Raw genomic sequence first — 27,079 nt, 5'->3', positions numbered from 1 at the left:
GAGAGCCCCTGGTGGTGGTTGGGTGATCTGCTCTGCTACTGTTAAAAGGCTGTGGCTTTTTTTGTTACTTTTTTTGGATGCATGTTTCAGTCCGCCAACTTCCACTTCTCCATTTTTTTAATTGCACCACCGAACTGCAGGTGCTACCTAGCATGAAGTGCAAAACAGAATTCCAGAAAACTTGATAGACTGGATTTGGCTAACTCTCATTGAGAACTTTGATTTTAATTGTCTTCTAAAAGAACATAACAGACATGTTAATTGCACCTGGAATGAGCTATAATTTTGCGTGGACTGTGCAGATAGAATTGTGTTGGAAGGGGACTGGAGTTTTACCATTGTGGGGCTGTTCTGAAAAAGTCTTATGATACTGAGTGTTTTGATAAATCTCAAGTAAAACCTCAGCTTAAAATAGTAATGTTGCCTTTGCTTAATCATTCTTCAGATGTTTTGCAATAAAACAAAAGCTCTCATACTGTTAAGATAAAGAGACCATAGTAACATTGTCTTGTTCTAAGCTTTATTATGCATGTTGTATTCTTGTAGAACAATCCTGTTCCTAACTATATCGTATGGAAAACTAAGAATCTGGTAGACTATACTGATTCTGTTTCACACATGGAGTGACCAACAAAGAGGCCAAATAACTACTCTTCCACAAATTCTCATTTTTTACAAAACTGACACTTGCAGAGTCTCTGTTTGGACACCTTGTGCAGACACATGACAAGTCTTGTTTCTATCTTTCTACAGATGGATTGCATCTGTCCAGACATTTTCATGTCAAGAAGTCAGAGGAGCTGTTCTGTGTTGTCCTCTGGCAATGCATCATTTTCCTTCTTGGAGGCTTGACATGGTCCTACAGACTCTCACTAAGGTCCAAACTAAACATGATGGTGTCTTCATAGCTGCCATGAGGAAACTGCTATCATTTTAAAATACTGCATGGAACCAGTTCTGATCCAGTCCACATTGTGGCAGTCTTGTGTCCCCCCCTCCCCCCAGCAATGTGTTAATTACTGAAACAGCTACTGGAGGATATGTGGATGGAGGAAATGAGCAGCTTAGTCCACCATGCTTCGGTCCAATCAGGATTGGGCACTTGAAGCAATTTTAAATGTTGGAAGTCATGTTTAGTTTGGCTCTAAGTCTGTATTTGAACCTCTGTGGGAAGTTTCTCTGATCTTTGTTACCAACTTTTACAGAGATGGGTTCCACAAGAAATCCACAGGGGAACTTTGTACAAGTTGAACACGTTTTATTAAGTAAAATAATAAATACATGTACACAAATCAAAGCAGCAGAGAATTCACACCGTCCTAGGATATAAATAGTATTGAAGGGAGAAGTTTGAAAAAGTGAGGGATTTTGGGGGGAAGGTAATTGTGGTGGAACAGGCTTGCTTTGCCTGGCAGACCCTATTCCACGCCCCAAGCCTCTCCCAGGGGTTGCCAACTTTTCCTGGGGAGGGCTTTCTTCTCTCTGGGTAACCTGCTGCCACCACCTGACCGAGAGGAATTGCCTGCTGGGGAAGGTCAGGGCTCCCCAACTTCCTTTCCAGCTGTGAGGCCTCTGCCTGAGTTTCCCTTGGTTCCCCTCTCCTGGGGTACCACAGGGCGGATTGGAGGTGCTGGAGGAAAAGCTGTTTTGCTCCCTGCCAGCCTTCCTGCCCTCTCCTAATTAGACAGCAAAAGCAAGACAGTGGGGCATTCATGGTGCAGAGAACCGTTCTCTACATCTAAGATTTAAAAGTATTTATTAAAATTAAAATAGCCACAAGTATCTTTTAGCACAGCACCAGATTGAGCAAGGGTTTCCAAAGCAAAGGAGATATAAACACAAATCCCCTGCCCTATCTCTTAACACACCCTAGCTAGCAGTTGTTGAAAATAGGGTAGGCCCATAAAGCTTAGAAGGTTGCAATTCTCAAAGAGTTCTCATTACCTGGCAGGCTGAGTGAGCTCTCTGGATGAGCACATGGTCCAAAAATGACTGCTGCCTTCACAGCCCTGGCCAGAGGTCTGCTTCCCAGGAGAAGGAAAGAGAGAAGAGCTTGCCCCTCCACTCCCAGCAATTTATCAGATCCCAAACCCCACCCTCCTTTGACCTGGTCAGGCTGGGTCAAGGTATCTTTCCCCCCTAGGTCAGGTAGCACTTCCTGATGTCCATCTGGAATTTCTAAGTCCTCCCAATCTATGGTACTTGGTTGGAGAAGGAGAGGAGGAAAAAGAAAAGGGAGGGGGGAAGGAGCCATTTCTCCACAGCTATAATTACCTGTTACTGAAGAGGGGGTCCAGAAAAGCAAAGTCTAGTACCCTCACTGCGATCCAAGGAAGTGGGGTAGAAAGCAGATGGCTTGCAGCACAACTGAACCAAAGGCAGGCTCAGAAGTACTGGGCACTGACTGAAAGGTGGACGGCTAATTTATAGGGAAAATCTACCCTTTAGCCTTGCTAAGAGAGCTTAATCAGTCCAGGACAAAGACTCTCATATTCTGGAAGGAACACAAGAAAGGGACACTTAACTTGAGTGCTGGACATTCCAGTTAAGTGTTGGATAGATAAGGTTAATGGCTGGACACTTGGTTTAATGTTCTGAGCTTCAAAGTGCCCAGAGACGGGGAGAAGCTGACTCCCTTGCAACTTCTAGACAAAGCTGATGTAAATGAAGGTGATCTTTTGGAGAGATTTGTCAGAGATTAGAAAAACGAGATTAGTATTTCTGGCAGGATGAAGTAACTTGATGAAGTTACATTTGCATGTTCTTTGTTCACAGAAGCATGTAGACCAGGCTGGAGATGGGTACTAGCTTTCCTAAGCACCAATATTATCTTCCTTAATCTCTTTAGGAAGAGGGTGAGGCAGGTTAATTCATCAAGGCTAATATTGGTGAGGGCTTGTCCAGACAGGTTATCTTGTCCTTAGGAATGACACTGAGCCAGTGCAGAGAATGGCATCTTAGCTAGGCACTGCACTGGAAATCACCACAAGGGTTGGCAGGATGGGTAGCGACACTGCTCTCTTAAAAACTGAGTTCCCCCACCCACCTCGTTTGGTCTAGTGATTTTAAGGTTCTGTTCATAATAGTGTTTACTCTAGCAAGGAGAGTGCCATGGTGCAGACCTTCATGTGTTCTACAAGAGTAAGGTTTTCCTTCTTCCGTTCCTTACATTCATCTGGAAAATGAACTCTGTTTTTTGTGGAAAGCACAAGATTTGATTGCCCAATCTTCCCAAAGAGAGAAGCTGGTACATGTTGAGGTTTTGCAGGATTTTACACACGTATGATAGTGTTACCGCTGCTGCTCGGGTAACAATAAGTGATTTCAGCTCAGCAATGTATTGAGGCGCAGGAAGCTGGTGTTTCTTCAAGGCAAAGTATTTTATTTGGAAGCAGTGGTCACAGCTTGGGCAGGAGAATCGCGCTCTTCTAACCAAGCACAAGAACTTTTATACACAAACATCAAAGGGGCAGGTAAAGGGGGCAGGTAAGGGGGCAAGACTGAACACCAATAAAGAAACAGCAATACAAAAGAAAGATACAATTACAACTTTTGTGAATGGGATCCCGAAATCCCACTGTCAAGCGTCTTCCCGCGAGACTTTGCAATGGTGCTGAAAGGAGAGCGGAAAAGGTCCATTCAGAGAATCTGGGTGGGCTCGCTACCGCACCGAGTTATCTACGTTATCAGTTGGCTGTTTCCTTCGGTTATGACCTGAGGCTCCCGCGCCTGAGTCCTGCAACAAAAGAGAGTTCAAACTGTCCAATGGTAGTCCCGACATGTTCTCCAACGGCTGGGACCTCTGGGTGCTGTCATCAGATTTAATTTGCAAAACCAAAGGGGGTCTTTGTCTTCGCTAAGGAGTTGGCAGGGTGTTGGTCTAAGCTGCATTCCAGGGCTAACTTCCTTGTCCCTTAATATCAGCTTCTACAGGCTGCTGCTTTTACTTACAAACACAAATATCAAAATAACATTTCTAAACTTAAACATTAGGGAAAACTTTAGAAAGTCTTCAATACAGCATAAGCACACAAGAATTTTCCTAAATTAACAATGACAAAACCTTACACCAACTAGAGAACCTAGTCAAACTCTAATCCTAAACAGCGGGCAAATCATAAATTCAACTCTAAAGGGGGCTTTTATTACATCCTTAAAGAGGGGCAGAGGCAAGAGGGAAACCATATAACATTGGCACAACCACATATACGTCCTTTGCAAGCCTTATGGAGGCTTCTGAGCCACACAGGTCTCTGCGTTCTGACATGGAGCCAGTGTAGTCATGTAACCTGACTCAAGAAAATATCTTGGCCATTTTCTTGGGCGGTAACAATAGGAAAAATCATCCTTTTGGAAGTTTAAGAAGTTTTTTAAAAAAATATGTAGAATATGTGATATACACAAAATGGAGAAAACACTAACAGGTACACATTGTATCAAATTATCATACTTACTCTTACTCGAAATCTATCACTTTGGGTGATGCATACTTGTAATCTCTGTTAATTTCCTGTACAACATTGGCTGCTCTCAAGTTCTAGAATTTTGAGAGAGGAAGAGAAAGTTCTTCCTGTACATTCTCTGTCTTAAGCATAATCTTAAAAACCTTAATCAAGTTCCCTGCAGTTTTCAGTTAAAAAAAATACAAGTATCTTTTAGTCTTTCCTCACAGCAACGTCTGTGAGGAGTGTCTGGAAGCCATAGCAGGATGGCTACAGCAGAGCAGGCTGAAACTTAATTCAACAAAGACAGAGATCCTGGGGCAGGGATGAGGGGCGACGGAACAGGGGTTCCAAAGGTGAGGCTTTAACACCTGCCTCATTTGCAAAACGGCTGGGGGTGATCCTGGAGTCCTTGTCTATGGAGGTCTAGTCAAACATGACTTCCTTCCATCTCCGCCACGCTAAACAGTTGTCTGTTGTCTGTCTTTCTTAGACCTTGCCCCAGTGATCCATGCAATAGTCACCTCCAAGCTAGATTACTGTAACTCGCTCTGCACTGGCCTGGCCTTGAGATGGCTCTGGAAACTGCAGTTGATCCAGATCACAATGGTGAGAGTACTCACCGGAATGCTGGTGAGGGAACATATCAGTCCTACCCTCTTTTGCCTGCACTGGTTACCAGTTGAATTCCAGATCTTTTTCAAGGTTTTGATGTTAACTTTTAAGGCCTTGAGGGATCTGGGACCATCGTGTCTTTGGGACTACTTCTTCCCATACTGTCCATGGGCGACCCTTTGGTCCGCCAACAATAACCTCTATTAGTGGTCCCTGGCCCTTGAGACACGGGGCTGGCTTCAGCCCTAGCTACTGCATGGTGGTATACCTTGGCTTTAGACATTAGAGCTTCCCAAAATATCAGTAAGTTCCAGAGAGCAGGTAAAATCAAACCGTTCCACCAGGCCTACAGCTAAAGCTGTACAAGATTTGTTAACGTATTCTATCCCCTGATTATTTTCCCCCAGATGTTAATATGAGTTTTATGGGCAATATTGATTTACTGCCATCTGGAAAAAGTACATGTTGAATGTTTTAATTATGTTTAGGAAATTTATATATATATTGTGATTTTAATGCATATGTTAGCCACCTCGAGCCTGGCTCTGGCCAGGGAGGGTGGGATGTCAAATCAAATAGACAAATAAACATGCTCCAACCCTTTAGCCTTCCTGGTTGACTTCTTTGGCTTGCAACCAAAATTGCATGCAGTATTCCAAAAGAGACTGCCCCATGGATCTATACATGAGTATTATATATAATAATGGCATTTTTATTTCCAGTCCCTTTCCTAATAATCCCCAGCATTGAGTTCGCCTTTCTTACTGTAGCTGCATACTGAGTTAGTATTTTCAATGAGCTATTCAACATGACCCCAAGATCCCTTTCCCTTGCAGTTTTAGTTACTTTACACCCTATTCGCATATACTTAAAACAGGATTTTTCATTCCAGTCATGCCAGTAGGAGTCTTTAGCCGGGTACCTTGCCAAAAGCCTTTTGGTGGAAGTCCAATTATATAATGCTTTCTGGATCATCATTCACTACATGCTTGCTCACTTTCTCAAAGACCTCCCCAAAATTCATAAGGCATGATTTCCCTTTGCAGCAAGTTATCTCAGCAGGCTTTGTTCTTCTATGTGCTGATCATTTTTTCTTTAAAAATTTCTACCAATTTTCCTGAGACAGACCTTACGCTAGCTGGACTCGTAACTTAGATCTGGTCTTTGGCAGCTGTGTAGTTAATAAGCAACCTTTTAGTAGCTCATTAATACTGACAAATCTTATCCATGCCACTGGTTCACATTGGTCCAAATAAAATTTCTGGTAATCTCTCATTCAGCACATTTTGAGGTTTACGTGGCATGATGTGCCTGCCTTGATTGAACTGGTGAAAGAGGAAGTGGAGAAATAGTATTTGTGTCTTCACCATGACAACAGGCACACTAGCTCATGCGATTGTGGCTTCAGAGAGACTGAATATGCAGGCAGTGTCAGTGGCTGCTGCTTCCTGATTGGTTATTTAGGTTGGAAGGCCTCTCTGACTTTGCCTCTAAACTGTCACAGTACCAGCAATAATAAGCCCAAGCCCAGCCTCTGTCTGTAGTTTACTGAATTATTTTTACTATTCATCTCGTTTCTCCTTTTCTGAAGGTATGGAACACAATGCCAATTATGTGGCAGGGGGTGGGGGGGAAGACATTCAGGGCACTTTGGTGCTAGATTCTGAGATGTCATAAAACTGGAAGCGTATATCTTGCAGTTAATTTTTCCTTTTGAAGGATTAGTGCCACTTTGATAGCCAAAATTTTCTGGTCAGTAGTGGCTGTAATATACTCATTTACGTATGACACTAAACTTGATTTGGTGGCGTGGCCAAAGGAACTGGAGCAGCACTTGAACCCTATGATACCAGTGTCTGTACTGTTTGTTTATTTTATTTCATTTTTAAAATTATATATATAATTTTATAAATAATACCTTCAAACAAAGACTTTCATGCATGGATTTTGAATAAAATATGAACTGCAAGATATAGTAGTGTTTTGCCAGTAACCTGTGAACCAAACAGACACTCCCCCTCACACACATACTTTACTTCAAGAGCATGTAGGTGAGTGTTTCCATCATTTGCTTTCTAGTTCCTGACTCAGGGGGATATGATTTTGGTGATTTTTCTACTGAAACCATTGGCCTGACTCTGCTGTCCATCTCACTGAGTTGTTTAAAACTTGTTTAGGATTGAGTATTTTACACCTACTGTGTGTGTTTCTGCTCTCAAACCTATTCCCTTGTCTGTACAAATGCCAAGGAAGGCAGAAGGAGCTAGCTGCACTAGAACACTGAGTAGTTAGTATGTGGGTTTTAGCCATTTGATAGCTTCTTGCTCTCAGACATTTGGGAGGTAGGATTGCTGAGTAAGCTATAAATGTTAAAAGGCACATGGGTAAGTGACCTGGCCACAGTGTTCCATGCAACGGTCACCTCTAGACTGGATTATTGTAACGCGCTCTACGCTGGCCTGCCTCTGTCGGTGATCCGGAAATTGAAACTCGTTCAACATGCGGCAGCCAGACTACTTACAGGAACAGCTAGTTGGGACCGGATTACTCCGGTCCTATACCATCTACACTGGCTGCCCATCGAGTTCTGGGCCATCTTCAAAGTGCTGGTTTTGACCTTTAAGGCCATCAGCGGCATTGGGCCTACATATCTGAGGGATCGCATCTCCCCGTACTGCCCTACTAGGGCCCTCCGCTCTACGGAGGAGCGGTTGCTGGAAATCCCTGGCCCAAAAAAGATCCGGCTGGCCTCAACAAGGGCCAGGGCTTTTACTGCCCTGGCCCCTACCTGGTGGAACAGGCTCCCTAAGGAGACCAGGGCCCTGCGGGACCTTCAGAGTTTCCGCAGGGCCTGCAAAACGGACCTGTTCCGCCAGGCTTTTGGCCAGCCGGGATGACCATCTGACCCTCATACCATCTTGGTCTCCCATGGGCGGGAATGGGGTTGGGATAAGTCGCCATCTGCAAATTTTAAATTGTTTAAATTCTATGAATTTAATATTGTTATAGATTGTTTTTATATTTGTATTTATATGATGTTGATGTACACCGCCCTGAGCCCTCCGGGGGAGGGCGGTTTAAAAATGGAATGAAATAAATAAATAAATAAATAAATAAATAATAAGTGTACTTGAAGAAGCAGGCCAAAGTGTACATATTTTGCAGTATGTGTGCTTGTTTCCTTGTAGGATATCCTGAATAACCTTGATTCATGTGATCTGGAAGATGATGATCTTATGCTTGATGTCGAATTACCAGAAGATGCACCCTGTGATAATGGTTGGTGAAATAAATCTATTGTATCTTAATGCACATGTGCCCACTTGCTACATGGATTGTCTTCTCCCTTTCCATATATCCTCTGCCTACCACCATTACTGTGGTTCTTGAGCTTGGGGCTCTCCCCAAGGATGTCAGCTGCCACTCTGGGTCTTTTTTCTTTCTTTCTTTTTTTGGTGTCTGAAAATACTGTTTAATTCTTCTGAATCATCAAGTGTGGGAGAGAGAGTTCTGTGTAGTTGCATTTCCACTAAATCTTATTCCCTGAATTTTTTCTACTTTTAAGGAGTGTCCTTGATTCACTATGTAATACCATTTATTCTGCACCATATTTTAAGTAAACATTTAACAAATCAAGTGCACATAATGCTTAAAAGAGCTTTGGCAGAGAGGTGTGAAGGCTGCCAAACTGTTTGACAGAATGGGATAATTTAAGAGTGTTTATTGCAGGATGGAGTGGAGTATTTAAATGTACTTTGAATCAGCCCCTCTATAATAATCATCTTTCCAATGCAAGCAGAAGTGTTAGAATAGTTTCTAGGCTTGTTATTTTCCTTGATCCATTTTTAAGTCTGGGGTGAAACCTGCACTCTATTTATAGCAGCTGTTCTAGTGCAACAAGTATGTTCTCTGGGAAGGAGGACGATAGTTTTAAGTCACAGGGTCAAACTGGGCTCGCTTCCCAACAGTGCGCAAGCAGGGGATGGGCAGGAAGGAAGGCCTGTTTACCACTCTTATGCAAAACTGCTGCCTACTCAGACACAGAGTAAGAGTCTGCTCTGTTATGAAAAGCTGCTCGTAGTCAGAGGCTAACAATGTGAAGAGAAAGTATTTGGGTAAGTTGAACATCTAAAGGGTTTCCTGAAGCTTCTCCTGTCTGCCTGCTATTTCTGTTTTGGCTTAACTTGTCCTAAATAGTTGCCAGATACAACTTTCTTGAACCAACCCATCTGCAAAATGACAGCAGTTTTTAAAAAAGCTGCTTCATCTTGTACAAACTACTGAATTCTTGCCACAAGGGTATTGAAGAAGAAAACTTCCTTATGAAGTGAAATGGTGTGTGTTGTTTTGAAAAGTTCTTGGAGTATTTAAATTCTAGCAGTAACAAGATTATTTTTAGAATAAAATTCTACTGGGTTGTAAAGTTAATAGTTTCAGCTCTGTTTGCATTGCACATTGAAATAGCTTAACTTAGCATTCCTAGTGTTAATTTTTTTGCTGCGTCACATTTAGGATAATCTGAAGCTGAATTGGGACAGTTACTTAAAACACAGTCTGTCTCTCCTGTGCTTAAGGTTATCTGTAGCAAAAATAAGAGATCAAAAATCTCATTATGTTATAAAAACAAGCAAATTAGTAACAGCAGTTAAATACCAAACTTCTTTATACCAACTGTTATCAACAATCAGGTATATTTTTGTAAATCACTAAAGTGATAGTTAACTAGTAGCCTCTTTAGATTTTTGGGTGGCAATGGTTCTCTTTGTAGACCAATGTTACGAACATTTCTCCTAATTCCAGTCGATTGTGAAAATATGAATCGTTATGAGCGACCAGAAAGGAATATAAGACAACAGAAGGAAGGGCTTTGGAAGAGGACGCCACAACGCTGGAATGCTCAAGATCACTATCACCTTGGCCATACTGACCACTTTCACCACGGCAGAAATGATCTTAACAGGTAAGGGGAAAAAAGAAGGAAATTCTGTCGATGATAACTGTATAGTGGCACTAGTGTATGTGATGTCTTACAGATAAGCATGAGCAAAGATAAGCTTCTTTTCCAAGAAGCATAGGGTCTAAACCTGGATGCATCAGGCAGTGGGAGGCCAGACGGAAGACTCAGATTTTATTTAGAGGACTAGCCTTGATCTATTTTGTGTAGGAAAATCCATGCACGTTGGTCTAGTGAAGGATTCCCTAACATGGAGACCATGGGTACCACGGCACCAAACATTGCTGGCACTCACTAAGCTTTTCAGAAAAGGGTTTGCTATTGGATGGCTTCACTGAAATGAAAAAGTTTTCCCCTGAGAATCAGGAGGACTGGTGAGCACTTAGCTTCCTTAAGCCAGTGTGATGGTACCATTCCATCTTCAGACTATCCTCCTTTTTATTCTTTTCTCCCTGCCTCCTGCTTCATTTCTTTTTATTCCCTCTTCCCTTTCTCCCTCCCACTCGGGGTTTCCTTCCTTCCTTCCTTTTGAATTTTCCCCTTCTCTTCTCAGAGAAACAAGCTCCTACACATTTTTAGACGAAGTTTTTGAAAACACCTCCCATCCCCACAGCCTGAAAGGCAGTCAAATGATGTGAATGTCACCAAGACTGTTCGCCAGCTAAAGAAGAGCCAATTCTGGCTCTGACGTACCAGGGGTTTTACACAGGATAAGGGTGTTTCGTGTGTTGCTGCGAGCGTCTGCAAAACACTGGAGGAGTTTTTTTCCATTCTTAGTTTCCAGGAAGCTGGGCTGTTGTATGGAATGGGGTGGGGAGCTTGTATGTTCAGGAGATAGCAGCACACACTCTCCTGTTCCAGACCTGCTATCCTCTTGGTGTGTACTTAAATTATAGAAAAGAGAACCATTGCCAACTTAAATTATAGAAAAGACTGACCTTGACAGACCAGTGGTGGAATTTTGCATATGGTGGATTCATGTGTTCTTTGTGTTTGCCTTGTGATTCTTCTGCAAAGCTAAGGCCTCTTCCGCACATGCAGAATAATGCACTTTCAGTCCACTTTCACAATTGTTTGCAAGTGGCTTTTGCTATTCTACACAGTAAAATCTAGCTGCAAATTGGATTGAAAGTGCATTATTCTGCATGTGTGGAAGGTGAGTGATACTCTGTTTGGCTCAGCTTCCTAAGGCAGTCATTTTAAGGTGCTCAGTACCACCTCTCAAAATTAAGAGTGCCAGCATGCTCAGAAATGTGGGTAACCCCGTCAAGTATTTCTGTTTCTGGCTGTTTCATAGCTAGAGTATCCTTTCAAATTGAATAAAAAATGAATGTTACATCTATGCTCACTCACTTGATTATCATAATTTTATGAGCAGTGTAATGTATCACATTTGGTTAAGGTGGTGCATTTTTGTTTTGTTAATACTCTCCTTTGAAAAGATTCTGGAATTGAAGCTCAAAGTAGTATAGAAAGGTGAGAACTGATTTTATGTTGAACAACTAAGTTTTGGCGAGCTGGTCTTTTTGTATCAGTTAATGGATATTTGCATAAGATTCTTGTCATGAAAATATTGTTAAAGTAAGATTATCCTGATCTGTCAATCTAAATCTACAGATTAGAATGTTAGTTTCCATTTCTGTATATGATCCTGAGGTAACTGTCTTCTTTTTGGAGATAGAAACTATATTTAAAAAAATTTTTTTTAATGTCAATGATACTTGATTCTGCAGTTGCCAGAGTATACTTTTCCCCTTCTCCTTTTGGCTAGAGGTGCAGTACTATAGCTTTTCTTGTGTCATTGAGAAACAATTCACTAGTGTTAGCTGCTTAAATAAAATATTTGGTTAAAGCAGAAGTCCCCAACGTTTTCAGCCTGTGGGCACCTTTGGAATTCTAACACAGCATGGTGGGCAGAGGCACAACATGGTTGTTGCTGCAGTTTATCCTTCAAGTCACACATGGAAGATCCTTGTGCTGTGGTGGCACCTGCTGTCAAAGCAAAGTTTTAAAAAAATCTGCACAGCTGACGAAATTTCCATTGGCTAATCCGAAGGCTTGTTGGGCAAAAGTCCCTTGGCCACACCCACTTTCTAAAAACGCTTGGTGGATTCCATGACAACCACAGGGGCCACATTGGGGACCCCTGGATTAAATGAATACATGTTTTTATAATGTGCGTCCTGCTGAAGTACAATGTAAGACTGCCCTTAACACTTTTCCCCGCCCCAACATTTTCCAGGACTTCCACTTATTTAGGCTCTCCTCCTGTTGGTCATCTTGAAGGGTATGGAGCACCATGCTGGTACCCACCCTTTGTGGGCTTGCCACCAAACACCGTGATGCTTGATGAAATGACCCTTCGGCATATGGTTCAAGACTGCACAACTGTGAAGACTCAGTTATTAAAAATGAAAAGGATACTTAATCAGGTTGGTGAGACAGTTTATGTATGCCTGTTCTGGAGATGTGCGTGGAAACACTGTTTTGTAAAAAATACTTTCCCATATTATATTTTTATAACCTTAGTGGACGGATCCATGTATTTCTGTATCCTCTCTGGAATGGAATAATGGAGGAAATCTATCCTTGTGTTTACATTCTATGATTACTGTGTTGTCTGTCGGGACATTTGAGTTTGCAGCACTGTTTTGGTGGGTACAGCTGTGACCAGAGGAACTCAGTTCTCTCAAAAGCACGAAACAAGCCAGTCAGTCCTGACTCACAGACTCTGCCCAGGTCTGCCACAGTTCCTCTTTTTAGAGGTATTTAGGCTGGGTGAAAGACAGAACTGTCTGGGTGTGTCTCTGTGGGGGAAGTAGGTGAGTGCAGAAGAGAGAAACCAGCTCTTGAGGATAACCTCTTCTCTCGACAGCTGTCCCTTTACAACTGAAAGGCAGAGCTAAAATCGGATGGAGCCAGTATGTACAGTCAGTGTGTTTCACAGCATTTTCCATGTCGAATAAATGCAGTTTGAGAAGTAAAATATCAGGAATTTTTGGGCAAAGTTTTTGGGCAATTTGAAATTGATATAATACTTTTCCTATCAAACAAAACTGCTTACCAATTTAATAATATACAATGAATAATTTATAAGTTAGCATATAAAATGTTCCAGTTGGGCATATTTACGGAATCTAAAAGTATAAACACCTTCATTTTCTATAAGAAAAATTGCAAGTGTACTTAATATGTGTGAGAGATTTGCAAAGTGCTGCACCCTAAATAGCCGTCTATAGCACATGTGTCTTAATTTCTGCCATCTTGAAAGGTTGATTTGGGGGCAGGGCAGAGTTGAAGGTAGAAAACAAAATCTGTAGTAAACCAAACAATGTATTTTGGGCAGAAACATTCTCTTACAATCACAATAGGTAGGATTGTCCACAGATTTGAACAGTAACTTAAACATTATAAAATTGAAAAACACCGAGTTCTTTAATAATGTAATGAACACGTTACAGCATTTTGTTGTTGAAATTATTTACGTTTAAATTAAGCTAAATTCTTGAAAGTGGGCCCTTTTTTCCTTAATGTACCAACATGAATGTTTGTGACATCATAGATGATGAAATCCATTTGACTAGCAGAGCTGAGCATTCTGTGTTCCTATATGCAGCTATGTAGCTTTTGGTCAAGGAGGTTATGTTTCTCTCATCTACTCTGGAAAATATACTGAGACTTCGATACAGGCCATGTGCACAAAAAGTCAAATCGGTAAATGATATAGTACTAGGGAAATTGGAAAAGGAGGTGCAGCCTTCATCCAGTGTTCACAGACCTCGATAGTTATAACTGTCAAATATGTCGGCACAAAGCTAATAAGATTTAGATTGTCTTCTACTTATTTTCACTTGGGTTGGAGCCATGTATAATTTTATGCTTGTCATCTTGTCTAGCTGATTCTGTTCTTGAACAGATATATGATAATCTGTGTGATAAAACTACCTTTTCAGTTTTCCATAGTATCGATATTTCCAAGTAAGTTTTTTATTGCATCTTTACAACCGGATGTATTGAAGCTAAAATAAATAAAGGGGGGAAATGCCACTACGGGAGAGGCAAGAGGGGAGAATAAGTTGTCTTTTAAACAGCCATTTGTGATTGCTAGGGTTTATTTATTTATTTATTTATTAGATTTCTATACCGCCCTATCCCCGAGGGGCTCCGGGCGGTGTACAACAATAAACATAATATAACATAAAATGGCTAAATCTTTAAAAGCAGCGATAAAACAGTAAAAGCTAAATCTTATAAATACAATACAATAAAATACAATAAAAATACAGTCAGTCAGTTTATTTATGGTCATTGACCAGCATGGTACAAAAAGTTAAAAATTATATAAAGCACAGTTATTAATACAGATTAAAAGAAATAGCAGCATACAGTTAATAGGGAGCAGAAATGTACCTAACGTGCGTACAGATCCTATATCGAATGTCCTAGCTGCTAACAAACGAAAGTTAGCTGATTGCTCCAGTGGAACTCTGTCGATCCTTCCTAATTTTACTAGATATCCAGGCAAACTTTGCAACAGTGTGTGTTAGATGTTTGTTTGTGCCTGATAGCAATATTTGACACTTTTCTTTCTTAGTCAGAGAAGAGTTAGCCTGGACGTAGGGAATGAGCATCCAACGTATTTTTTCATAATACGAGCAATCAAATAAAATATGTTCTGTATTTTCAATGCCCCCCTTTTGACAGCTGCAAGTTCTGCCCTCAATTGGAACTTTGTTGTAAATCCCACTGGAATAACAGGGCGAGAGGGCATTATAACGAAGTAGGCTAAAGGCTCTACGAAGGTTAACATTGGACAACAAATTAAAATAAGGCATTATTAAAAGTCTATTTAACCTTGTTTTATTGAAAATTGGATTTTTAAGCTTATTGAGATCATGTTGCCTCTCCACATCTGTGATTCTGAGTTTGACTAAATCCCTGGCTCTGTCATAGTTCATAATTGTGAGTAGTTGTGGAGAAAGTCCATAGTATGATAATTTCTGCAGAACTGCTCTAAGCCATGGGGGAATAAATGTATCAAACAAGAGTAGTCTTACAAGGCCTCTCTGGCAATAGCATAATTTGAGCCAATATTGTATAGAGAGTGTCCAAATTTTGGCCTGTACTGAGATTAGTCCGGTCTCTATACGTAGGGCCGCATTCGAGATGTTATTTGGGAGCTGGAGAATAGATCTCAGGAATTTTGATTGAGGGGAATCAAGGTTGCAGAGCGAGCCAGTTATGGTGAGTGGTATGCCATAAGATAGTTGTGCCAATGATTTGGCCTTAAATAATTTGATGGCAGCCGCGATGTGTTGGCCACCTCTATTCCAGTAATAGTTTCTGATGGCTCCAGAACTTTTCAGAGCATTAGCAATAACGTATTTTGTGTGGGCTGATCTGGATCCTGATGACTGAAAGACCACACCCAAATATTTATAAAGTGAAACCTGCTCCAGTTTTTTTCCATTTAATTTCCAGACAATAAAAATACAATAATGAATATAAATGGCATCCAGCAGCTCCATATTCAAAATCCTCTCCCCAAGAGGGAGGAATGGTAGGTCCAAGATGTAGAGGGCCATGAGGTAGAGGGCCATGAAAGGGGGGGAGGGGGCACCATCAGCGGCCGGTTCCTCTAAAGGCCCGGCAGAACAGCTCCGTCTTACAGGCCCTGCGGAACTCACCAAGGTCCCGCAGGGCCCGGACAGTTGGAGAAAGAGCGTTCCACCAGGCCGGGGCCAGAGCCGTGAAGGCCCTGGCCCGTGTGGAGGCCAGCCGCATCACCGAGGGGCCAGGGACCACTAGTAGGTTGGCCTCAACTGATCGAAGAGGCCGTACAGGGACATATGGGATGATGCGGTCTCGAAGATATGATGGTCCGAGGCCGCGTAAGGCCTTAAAGGTCAATACCAACACCTTGAAGATGTTAATAGGTGTAATGCCAGAACAGTTGAAAGAAATGGTGCAACTCTAGTTAGAGATTCTGAATAGTTATTTTGGACCGAGAAGGTGGAGACAGGCTTACAGTTCCATCCTAAACAGAATTATACTCTCTTATTTATTCAACTCAGTGGACTTGGATGCATGTACTATGGATTGCTCTGTAAACCGTCCTGGTCCATCCTCCTTCCCCCAGTAGATAAATAGTATTCAGTCTCTAGTAACTAGAGTTGTGTGTCATGGTGGAGCTGGCTGAGGAATTATGCATGCAGCGGTTGTTTGTACATAAAGTTTCCCATCCAGCCAGCAGTGTATGCAGAAGCCTGATTCAACACACATGTGGTTGCTATCTGGACAGGAGCATGTGGTATACATTTGTTTGGACTGTACCAGTAGATTGCATGAATGTGCACTGATTTATGAAGTAAATTGTCTGCACATAGAAAACTTGACATGTTTCAAGGCTTTGTTTGATCCTTCCAAACATGTAACTGACTTATTAGAAAGAAGGAAATAGAAAAGGGTTCGTCACGTTTCTACTTTCCCAATAACTCTCTATGTCAGTGGTTCTCAACCTGGGGGTCGGGACTCCTTTGGGGGCCGAACGACCCTTTCACAGGGGTCACCTAAGACTCTCTGCATCAGTATTCTCCATCTGTAAAATGGATAAATGTTAGGGTTGGGGATCACCATAACATGAGGAACTGTATTAAAGGGTCGCGGCATTAGGAAGGTTGAGAACCACTGCTCTATGTTCAATATTTTCCCCTCATTTTGTTTGTTTTGTTTGTTTCCTTTCCCATTGCTCAGGATAACTTACAAGATCAGTTTTCTTAACCCCTCCCCCCATAATATGTTACAATCGCAGATTAACACCTCCTTCCCCCCACAATCTGGTGGTGTTTTTAACTGTGTGGATTAGCTTTTAGTTTCAGTTGCAGATTGTATTTAACTGGACAGTGATGTTGTTGTTGGTGGGAGCTTTGACTCTATTATACCCTGAAAATCTTGTTGGTCTTTAAGGTGTTGCTTGCCTTGAATCTAGCTGTTCCTTTGTGGATCAACACAGCTACCCTCTGAAAACGACAATGAAAATAAACCATCTTGCATGCTCCTGTAGAACAACTTTACATCTGGGCTATGAGGAGCCACAGGCGGTTTGCTCTACTGACAGATTTATTGGATCAGCTTATTTAAGACTGAACTGGAACACCTCAATCCTTAAATTGCAAAAAAATACCCCAACCCATCAGGAATAAGGGGTCTGTCCTTGTCCCCTGTGTGCTTTTGTTTGTTTTATTATTGGGAGATTTTTGTAGTTGGTTTTATATTTCTGTGTTGGAAACAGAAATGCTGACCCAGGCCTTCAAATAATTGAACTCAGTGTAGCTCTCCTAACTGATTAAGCTAGCACCCATTGGAAAGAATTCGTTATGAAGTATTAATTCAAGCGTTGACTTTATTGTGTAAGCCATGGCTAATAAATGGAATTGAAGCTTTCCTCTCTTTGTAGACCCCAGTAGAAAATGTGTCACTCCACAACATCACTCTTTCTGTGCCTCCAAGCCCAGATCACCAGGAGCCTGAACCAATATGTAAAGATAGAAGCTGAAAGCTGTGCTTGTAGCCAGGAGGCAAGAACCTCCTAGATTACCGGCATTCCACGCGAGAGCCAAAAGGGAACCTGCGTAGTTAAAATTCCTTGGAGGGCGTTTTTGTAGTACGTAGTGTGGAAGAGGTGGACCACAGTGGACAAAACTGGGTTGGATCCTATGAGCTATCAGCTCAAGGATCTCGTGGCGGATCACTGTTCATGCCTTCTGCTTCCCAGTGGGTCCATGTGATCAGCCCATTTCTGTTCCTCGCTGCAGCCTTCTATGCTATATGGCAGTCTGTGTGTGTGGATTTTTAGATCCATAGATCTATCTTCTTATGGGTCTTAGACTGTTTCCTCCCCAGGTTCCTTGAACTGTCAGTTCATAAGATCAAACCTTCTGTATTCATTCAAATGTTATTCGTTCGTTCGTTCGTTCATTCATTCATTCATTCATTCATTCATTCATTCATTCATTCATTCATTCATTCAATTTCTATACCGCCCGATCCCGAAAGGGCTCCAGGCTGTGAACAACACAATTCAAACATCAAGCAGGAGCAGGTCATACACAAAATACAAATACATAAGCTCCATCCCATAATTATCAATAAAACAACCTAAAAACTCATATAAAACAGCGGATAACAATTAATAAATAAATAAACAAGAGGTGTCCAGAAACCCCAATTAAAACCTACCCCAATAAGGGGGGCGGTGGGCCCCTCAATATGAGGGGACCCTGATGTAACAGCACCAAGGCAAAGAGCCGTGCGGGGGCACCATATCAGCAGCTGGGCACTCCGAAGGCCCGGTGGAACAACACAGTCTTACAGCCCCTGTAGAATTCACCGAGGTCCCGCAGGGCCCCGGACAGTTGGAGGGAGGGTGTTCCACCAGGCCGGGGCCAGTGCTGTAAAAGTCCTGGCCCGTGTGGAGGCCAGCCGCATCACTGAGGGGCCGGGGACCACCAGCAGATTGGCCTCTGCTGAATGCAGAGGCCGAGTAGGGACGTACGGGGTGATGCAGTCCCGAAGGTACGGGGGTCCCAGGCCGCGTAATGCCTTGAAGGTCAAAACCCACACCTTGAAGATGATTCGGAATTCAACCGGGAGCCAGTGCATTTTGTGTACATTTCTGTTATACAGTCTGTTTATCCATTGTCATTCAACAATTGCAAGGGAAGTTTTACACTAAAATTCCATTTAATAAGTTTGCTGTGTGTAATGTTCACGGATATCAGATTCTATGTTTGTGCACGGTATTTAGTTGATAAGAGAAGTTGTCCCAAGGGCTTATTATTTAAACTGCAGAACAATATAAAAAGAGGGGGGGGGGGGAGAAAACCATGGCCAATCAAATTTAAAAAAATTAATATAACTAGAAAAATTCTGATGATGTCATATTGGGGTCTCTAGAAGCCAACAAAGATCTCATCAGTCAGATTCGGCAGGTAATGCTTTTCAGTCAAAGGAAATTGCTAAAGAGGTTGTGAAAGAGTTAAAAACAGATTTTTGGGCTTTACAAAGGGTCAAATGGAAATAATGAAAGTGGATGTAAAGAATTTTTGCATGCTGACAGTTTTAAACTGGATACCGGAAGGGCAAGTGGCAGTGAAGGTATTAATATAATCACATTTCTTAGCAGAGAAAGTGCCAGGAATCTGAATGAAAGACTGGTTTTCCAGGCATCACAGTCATTCAGGTGAAAATGGACTAAATAATAAATCAAGTTAAAAAAAGGACTGAATTTTATATTATTGGTTTCTTAAAATTTAGCCATAGAATGCAAGAGAGGAACTATAAGGACCAAATGCTTTCATTCCAAGAGTAATAAGGAATAATGCTAGCGCCAGATAGACACAGATGGGATAAACCAGAGCCAGAAAGATGAAAAATTAAGTTCAGTTTCAGAAAAGCTAAGGTAATTAAGTTAGTTAAGCTTTAAGCAATGAATAGCAACAGGGGACTCTCTGGATATTTTAAGGGGTAGTTCACTTTTTTTTGCTAAATGAAACCCAGTTATGTGTATGCATTTACAGAATTGCTATAGAATCTTAACGATGATGAAATCACTGGAAATAAAGGCATTTAATGTGTACAAAATGAGGAATAGGTAAAATAAGATAACTTGGCAAGTTGTCATTGTATCTTGTAGCAAGCTCTGCAGTTTCTCATTCTTTTTGTCATTTGGTAATGAAAACACAGTGAAACCGAATAGTTCAAACGGAGTTAGTTTCAAAGAATAATGGAAAACATTTTTGCCAAAAACCAGGTTTTTTTCCTCTTAAGTAATTAGATTAAACATTTCACTAAACAAGACTGTAGAAGTTAGTCTCCTTTTGTATTTTACACTAGACTGATGATTTGTTGAGTGAGATCACACAGCTTAAAGAAGATTTAAAGAAAAAAGATGAAACAATCAGACGACTTGAGCATCGGCTTGTAAGTATGTTAGGTCTGCAGAAAATGTGATCACTAGAACAATTTTAGGGAATTCCTTTTGAATAGGGGGCAGTTAGACTTCAAGTATGCACCCAACCTGTAATTTGTAAAAGGAGCTGAACACCTTTATGCTGTGGGATTATGAATCCGTGCTGGCATTGGACTAGATTCAGAATTACACAAATTTTATATACATATATTTCAATGAATTGGAGAGTTATTTTGTAGGAGCAGCAAAGTGAATTGGAGCTCACATGAGGAAACAGAACTCCTAAATTGGTCTGTGACAACTTTTGTTAGCTGGCCTGTGATGTACATGTGTGCAGGAGATTTGTATAGGGAAACCATGCTATTATAAAAATATGTAGTGTTTGTGCTTCTGTAAATGGCTAACACATTCAAAGATTAGCAATAGTACAGTTTAATTTAAAACACTGGAAAAGGTTTTAAAGCAGTTGTGAACTGTTTGGCAATCTTTGATGTTGATAATCTGGGAAGTATTGATATTTCCGTACTTGGTGTGTAAGTACCAGAAACATACACTACTGTTAATATGTAAATCGTACACAAGTAACTACTTCTAAGCTACTTCATGTAAATCAGCCTTTAAACTGCATTACCAAGCAACAAATCTGTTTGTTGTAGATACAGCTTATCTATCTTCACCCAATCCTCTGTGCTTTCTATATGTTTGAAGTCCCTTAGGTGTGACTGCAACAAAAATAACCAGAAATCTGAAACGGCTGGGAGTATGTTTGTTGACAAATACACACAGACCGTCTCAAGGAGAATTGCTGTGAGTAGTTGATCCACATTTCTTTATATACAGTGGCTGCTTATTTGGATCCATTCACTTCTGTTCATTTTGCCTTATTACTTTGGACTTTAAAAATCTATACAAAAAGATGTGTTTACCCCGTTGTTCCATCATTTGGCTGAATTGGAGAAGATTGGTGTCTGTTGTGTGTTCATGTGTTTTCCTCCTCTTTTATAAACATAACATTAGTAGGATCTCTCATCTGAGTCCTTTCTGATTCCTAAGTAGCCATCCTATTAAAAGTGCCATCAAAATCCAGAAATGATTGAATTTTGGTATGATTTCAGCATGGAGTTGCAGACGTGCCAGAATCCAAAAATTATTTTACTGTTTTTTTAATAAATGTAAGGAAAACTATATATTTAACTTGTTCTGGCTAAATACTCTTTGCAAAATTTGTGAAAACATTTTGCCAATACTATTGTTCTTTTTACAAGATTATTTTTTCATGCCTTGGCTGCCTTAATGTAAGTTTCGGAATGGATGTTAGTGACTGCTTATTTCTTTTTAAGCTTTGTGGATGGTGACAAGAAATCACCAGCCATTAGTTTTCTTCTAGACAAGTTCTTATGCTACACGGATCTGCCCCCCCCGCCCCCTTCTCGGCAGCTGACTAGAATCTGTCTGCGGCAGAAGACTTTGAGCTGAGAACCTCATTGCACATTATTTGTGGGAATCTGTATTTGGGAATTTTCAAATCTTTGCCTGCAAATAGATGGCAACGTGCAATATCAGTGGCATTTTAAATCACTTTATCAAAAAGTGTATGATATGGTTAAGGCAAAAAAAATATAAACCCAGATAAAGTTCCAATTTAAATTTAAATTGTAATCTGTTTTTGAATATTGTCCTGAATTAATTCTATATGAGCCTTGTTACTTCATAAAAAATTCTATAGTACCCTTCACGTTTCCTAGTTCTTAAAGTGTAATGACTTCCTCTTTCCTGTGCGAGTCTGCCTTATTTACAGCACTTATTGCAGTAATACTTAACAAGAACGGCAGATTCTGACATTGTATGTCAATATGGTGATATGAAACTCAAAAATTCAGGGAGAATATAGTCAAATGGGAGTTTTGTCATCATCCATATCAAATGTCTGGATAAAAGTTCTCCTAGAAACCCATGTGAATGCTTTCAAGTGGTTGTTGTGGGTTTTCCGGGCTGTGTGACCGTGGTTTGGTAGATCTTGTTCCTAAAGGTATGTGTAACAGACTTCCTTCTGTGATACCCCTCTGAAGATGCCAGCCACAGATGCAGATGAAACGTTAGGCACAAAATCTACCAGACCACGGCCGCACAGCCCGAAAAACCCACAACGACGAGTTGAATCCGGCCGTGAAAGCCTTCGACAATACATTGAGCTTTCTCAAGTGTTTTTTGTCCCACCCCAACCTGGCCTGCGCTGCTTCTGACTCCACCTACTATTATGCTTTCCTGCCCATTCCAATTGGTGAGGCTGAAGAAAAGAATAATGCATTACTTGTCCTTCTGTGATTTATCTAGTTCTTTATCTCATTTTCCCTCCAAGGACTTCTGAGTGGCGTAGGAATTCTCTTAGTTTTAACCTATCACTCAGGGTTGAAGGGGGTTAGGCTAAAAGTGACTGACCTAAGGCCACCAAAACATGGTTATTGGCATGTGACAAGTAGGCAGGACCTTTATCTAATTTGGAGCAGGGCCTGAAAATTTCGTCTTTGCTTCTTAAATTATTTTGACACCCACTCCTTAAGCATTAACGCTGCCTAGTTGACCGCTGAGCAGTTTCGCATTAACTTTCTATTTTAATTCTCCCCATTAACTATTTTACGAAAAGTCAGCAATGGTGTGATGCCTTTAGGTATTTAAAGAATTGCCCAACCGTTTCAAGAACAAAAATCTAGAAACCAGTCCGTTTTATTGTAGGCCTAACAGGCTATAGTAGATCAGTCGGAACACAACAAGCTGCCGTGAAATGCAAGTTGTGCACTAACTCAGTTTGCTGCTATGCTGAAGTGCGTGACTTGCTCCTCTTTGCTGGTGTGGACCTTGAGGCAAACCTTCCCAGAGTGATCAGGTAAACTGACAACAATAAATGTACCATAATATTCAAACGCAGCTTAACATCACTGAATTGGGATTTGTTTATTGCCTATATGTGCCAAGATAATGACTCTGCGCCAGAAGGAGCAAGGCCTGCATGCATAAGCAAGCTGTGTTCCTATAGGACTAGAATTTCCTTGCAGTTGCTTGTGATGTCTGAACCTAGTCTGTGCTATCGTAAATCTTAAATGGTGCATGCATTCCAGCCTATACATCTTTTTTCCAAGTGTGGTCTGCAGCTGTGTAAAGTTCATGGAACAGGGCCACACTTGCCCAAAACCGATTTTTCTGCAAACTTGGGGTACCTACGTTTGCAGAAAAACCTGAAAAGTTTTTTTAAAAGTTAAAAGAGGAGTTTTAAACCCCTCCCCCCAAAAAAAAATTGCAGTTATCATTGGGCAGCTGGAGCAGGACCCAGTAGCTGCTACTGCAGAACTCTGGAGCCTGGTGGTGGCAGCTTTAGCAGAGCCCAGAGGTGGTGGAGCACTCTTTTCATTAAGTCTGATAATATTCCTTTGGTCCTCACTAAATTGAGAACACTGCTTGCTTAAAGCTGAGGTGGTTAGAGAAGGCAAGTGCTGGAGTAAAGTGGAAGTTGTCATTGGTACCAGTGGTACAAGTGCCGCCAAAAAATACCAAAACATGGTACAGCTTGATAGCTGCATGAGGTCCTAAATAGGATCAAAATGGAGATGTTTAATATTCTTCACGTTAAGTAAAAGTAGCAGTGGAGACTGATGGTCTGTGTTGCCATGGAAGACGGAAAACTATATCTGTGAACATACAGAGAGCACTGCAAGGAAATTCATAAAGTAGCCATGGTATATTACTTTCAGTGTTACTCAGAGCTCTATCAGGGTATCACACAAAGGTGGGAGTGCTGGCACATGTCTGCTTTATATTGTAAGCATTCAATTACTCCATTGTTAATAGTAGATTTTTAAAACCCACCCAAAACGGTTCTTTTTTGTATTAAGGCTCCATCAAAAAGGAAAGCGACAAACTGATGACTACATCAGTGAAAATACAGCTGTCACCTTTTCATAGGCTTAATACGCTTTTGTTGTATGTAACCATTGCTTGTAACATCATATCATGTAAATCAACAATCATGGTGTCTATCATATAGCGCTGTGTAAACCATCCAGTTTTTCAGTTGTGTTTTGGTTTCAGATGTCAACTTTCCGGGGAACTCTTGTTACAAGCTCACCCTTTTAAAAATTGTTCTGCAGGAAACTGGGTTAGTTTGTAGTTCTTCAGGAATTATTTAGTGTTTACCATGCAGTCCTCTTACTACAGATCCTGCCTTGTACAACTAGTAGTGCAATCTTATGCAAAGTTATTCTAATCTAAGCCCTCTGAAATGAATGGGTTTAGACTGGAGTAACTCTTAGGATTGCATTGTAAGCATCTGTAGAGGTTGCTGCAACCTTGAAACTGAAGCCTAAAAAGGGTGGACTAGTATGAATTAGGCATGAGCAGATTCCTGCAACTTCATTCCTTTTAGGATTAGATCCCTCTCCGCTACTGGAGCTTTGATTGGAAAAATATCTCGTCAAAGTCTGCAGACTTTGACAGACAAGCACCAGAAGTAGAGGGGGAGTTGTGATGTTGCTATTTGAAATTCCCAATGTTTGCATAGACTGGAAACAAAACTCTAAGAACTACAGGGGAGTCCACTTGTATAGCCTTGCAGCATTTACAAAATCTTGCCTACATTGCAAAATCACACAGCTGTGCTCCTATAGCATTTAGAAGTTGATCTCAGAGCCCACGATCGCACACCCAGCAGAGATATCTTCTGAACACCTGTTAAGTGCAAAAATGTCTGCTCTATTGTAGGAGTAAAGGAAGCAATTTTGCCACTTAAGAGAAGGCTTTCGAAACACTGTGGGGGTGTCCTGAGGTGATCTCATGATGTTAGTAATCTTAGTAAATGGATTCAGGGGAGTGCATTTGCCATGGTCAATAAAGAGAGACAATGTGACGGCATCTCAGTAGACTTAGAAATGTTTTCTTTTTTGGCATCTGTGATTTGCCAAAACTGCAGAAAAAATGGGATCTGTTTACTTGATTGATCTGCTAATTGGAAGGGCTGTGAAGGGCCCCTGTGTTAGATTTGGTAATCGTCCCTAATATAGACCTTTCCTGCGTACTCACTGGTGGATGATTCTTAGCATGGGTAACCTCACGAGGAGATCTTTATGAGCCTGATTTACTGCGCTGTGCCATCTATTTTTCAGAGCTTGCAGTGTTCAATGGATTGGTTCCCTGTCAGAAGTGTCAACCGTTTCACATCTAATTCCAGACATTGTTGAATGCTGTGCTTGTGTATCGAGTTTTTGGCCTTTCTGAGACTTACAGTAATGGGTACATGTCGCACAGGCAGCTTCAGATGAGAAAATATTTTCCCATACAGTTCCCATCCAACACAGAAAAAAGAAGAAGAGTTTATTACAGTCAAATACCAACCTTTGCAGCTTGATACCTTTCCAACATAATTTTGCCTTTTGCCTAATCTTGCTACTACTAGGTATGTGGCTAACAGTTGCCTTTCCCCCCAGACATTTTTTTACTACAGAGATGGATGAGCTATTGTTGTGGTTTTAAATGGGGGAAAAACAGCTCTTTGTATTTTTCTAGCACATTTGTAAGCCCTGGAAGAGGCAACATTTAGGATACACATTTTAAAAGTAATCCCTTTCCTTTACCTTTTCCAGTAAGGCTGGTCTTCTCATGATGTGACCAAAGTACGATAGCCTCCGTTTACTCATGTTAGAGCTTCTACAGAGAGTTCATACTTGATAACTTTGTTGATGCAGAATTCAGTTTGGCATCTTGATACTTGAACAAATCCTCTGTTCCTCCGTGACCTGTAGCTGCTGACCATTTCAGTTAGTCCACAATTGCTAGCTAACAAGCAGTCATGCATTTATGGATGGATGCTTGCATATTTTGATACAGTGATTTTGAAAAAAATTGTAAGGATGTAGTTATAATCCTCCCCCCATTGCCAATGTAGTGGTGGCATATAGTTAGCAAAGCACGCCCTGTTTCTTAAGCCCAGGTCTGTGATTGGTTATGACTGCCACCTGGATGTTAGGTGAAGCAGATGGCTTCCATTATATGGAGACCTTATATGTCATCATCAGGATCGTGTCCACAAAGCAGAGGACATTTGGGCTGACCCATAAATTGCAGAACATTCCCTCAGCCTTTCTGGAGTCCAAACTGAGCAACCTTTTAATACTTTAATAGTACTTCACCTGCCATTGAGTGACCAGAGACAGTTATATTTCTAGATTCTTTTGTGTTGGGAAGGAAGATGTCATGGTATAGTCCTCTCTTGAAAGCTAAGGAGGACCAGCACTTGGGAGGGAGATCACCAATAAAGACTCTGCAGAGGAACACAATGGCAAACCACCTATTCTTCTTTATTCCCTTGAACATCCAGTGCTGGGATTGCCATGAATTGGTTTTAATAGGACAGAACTTCATACACACACAAGCATACACACAGCTTCGTCTGTGTAGGATATTAAATTGAAATGGCTTTTAGCTGCTTTTTAATCTGTGGAAGCTGGCTTAAGCTTTGGAATGAAATGCCTATTTTAAATGGGTGTATAATTTAAACAACACGGTCCCTCTTGCATGTCTAATGCGTTGGCTGAAGTCAAGTGCGTTAACATTTCTTCACTGGAGTCTTCCAGCATTACGTAATGAGTATAGTAACTCCTTTGTGTGACGGTTCAGAAGATAATTTAGGCTTAATTAATTGAAAAAAGACCCTTTTAATTCCATGCAGTTCCACAGCTTATGCTTCAACATTTAATTTTGCATCAGGTTTACTAAAAGCAGTTGAATGTTCCCATCTCGCTTTTTTTTACATTGGCAGTGGTTTGAAAGAAACACGCCCCTTATCTTCAACTGTCAGCATATTTGGTGTGTGTACATGAGGAACTTATATATATATTTAAAATCCAGCTCTTAATTTCTACAGAGACCTTGGAAGACTTTTCCATTGCTCCTTGTGCAAGTATACCGTTTCATCTTCAGCTGTAGCTTCCAGTTAGACTGATGCCCCCCCCCATTGTGCTTTCTGCATCATTTACATGACCAATCAACACAACAGTTTTTTTGGTAACTGATAGTCAAAAACCACCTGAAAAAGAAATCATCCTGTGTCCA

The 27,079-nt window shown here is 41.1% G+C and overlaps 1 protein-coding gene across 3 annotated transcripts in view; it reads left to right on the top strand.

Annotated features, from left to right (window-relative positions):
* CCSER2 (coiled-coil serine rich protein 2) overlaps window positions 1–27,079 on the top strand; it is a 65,435-nt gene that overhangs the window by 24,033 nt on the left and 14,323 nt on the right. For all 3 annotated transcript variants that reach the window (XM_048505474.1, XM_048505476.1, XM_048505475.1), the window contains exons 4-9: window positions 8,246–8,336; window positions 9,858–10,017; window positions 12,254–12,447; window positions 17,475–17,552; window positions 19,904–19,992; window positions 20,690–20,788. In XM_048505474.1, coding sequence (XP_048361431.1) covers window positions 8,246–8,336; window positions 9,858–10,017; window positions 12,254–12,447; window positions 17,475–17,552; window positions 19,904–19,992; window positions 20,690–20,788 — 711 coding nt within the window. The remainder of the gene's footprint in view (window positions 1–8,245; window positions 8,337–9,857; window positions 10,018–12,253; window positions 12,448–17,474; window positions 17,553–19,903; window positions 19,993–20,689; window positions 20,789–27,079) is intronic.

The sequence above is a fragment of the Sphaerodactylus townsendi genome, linkage group LG08, assembly GCF_021028975.2.
Source record: "Sphaerodactylus townsendi isolate TG3544 linkage group LG08, MPM_Stown_v2.3, whole genome shotgun sequence".
Lineage (NCBI taxonomy): Eukaryota > Metazoa > Chordata > Lepidosauria > Squamata > Sphaerodactylidae > Sphaerodactylus > Sphaerodactylus townsendi.
Note: the sequence above shows the minus strand (reverse complement) of the source record. Positions and strands in the feature narration are given on the sequence as shown.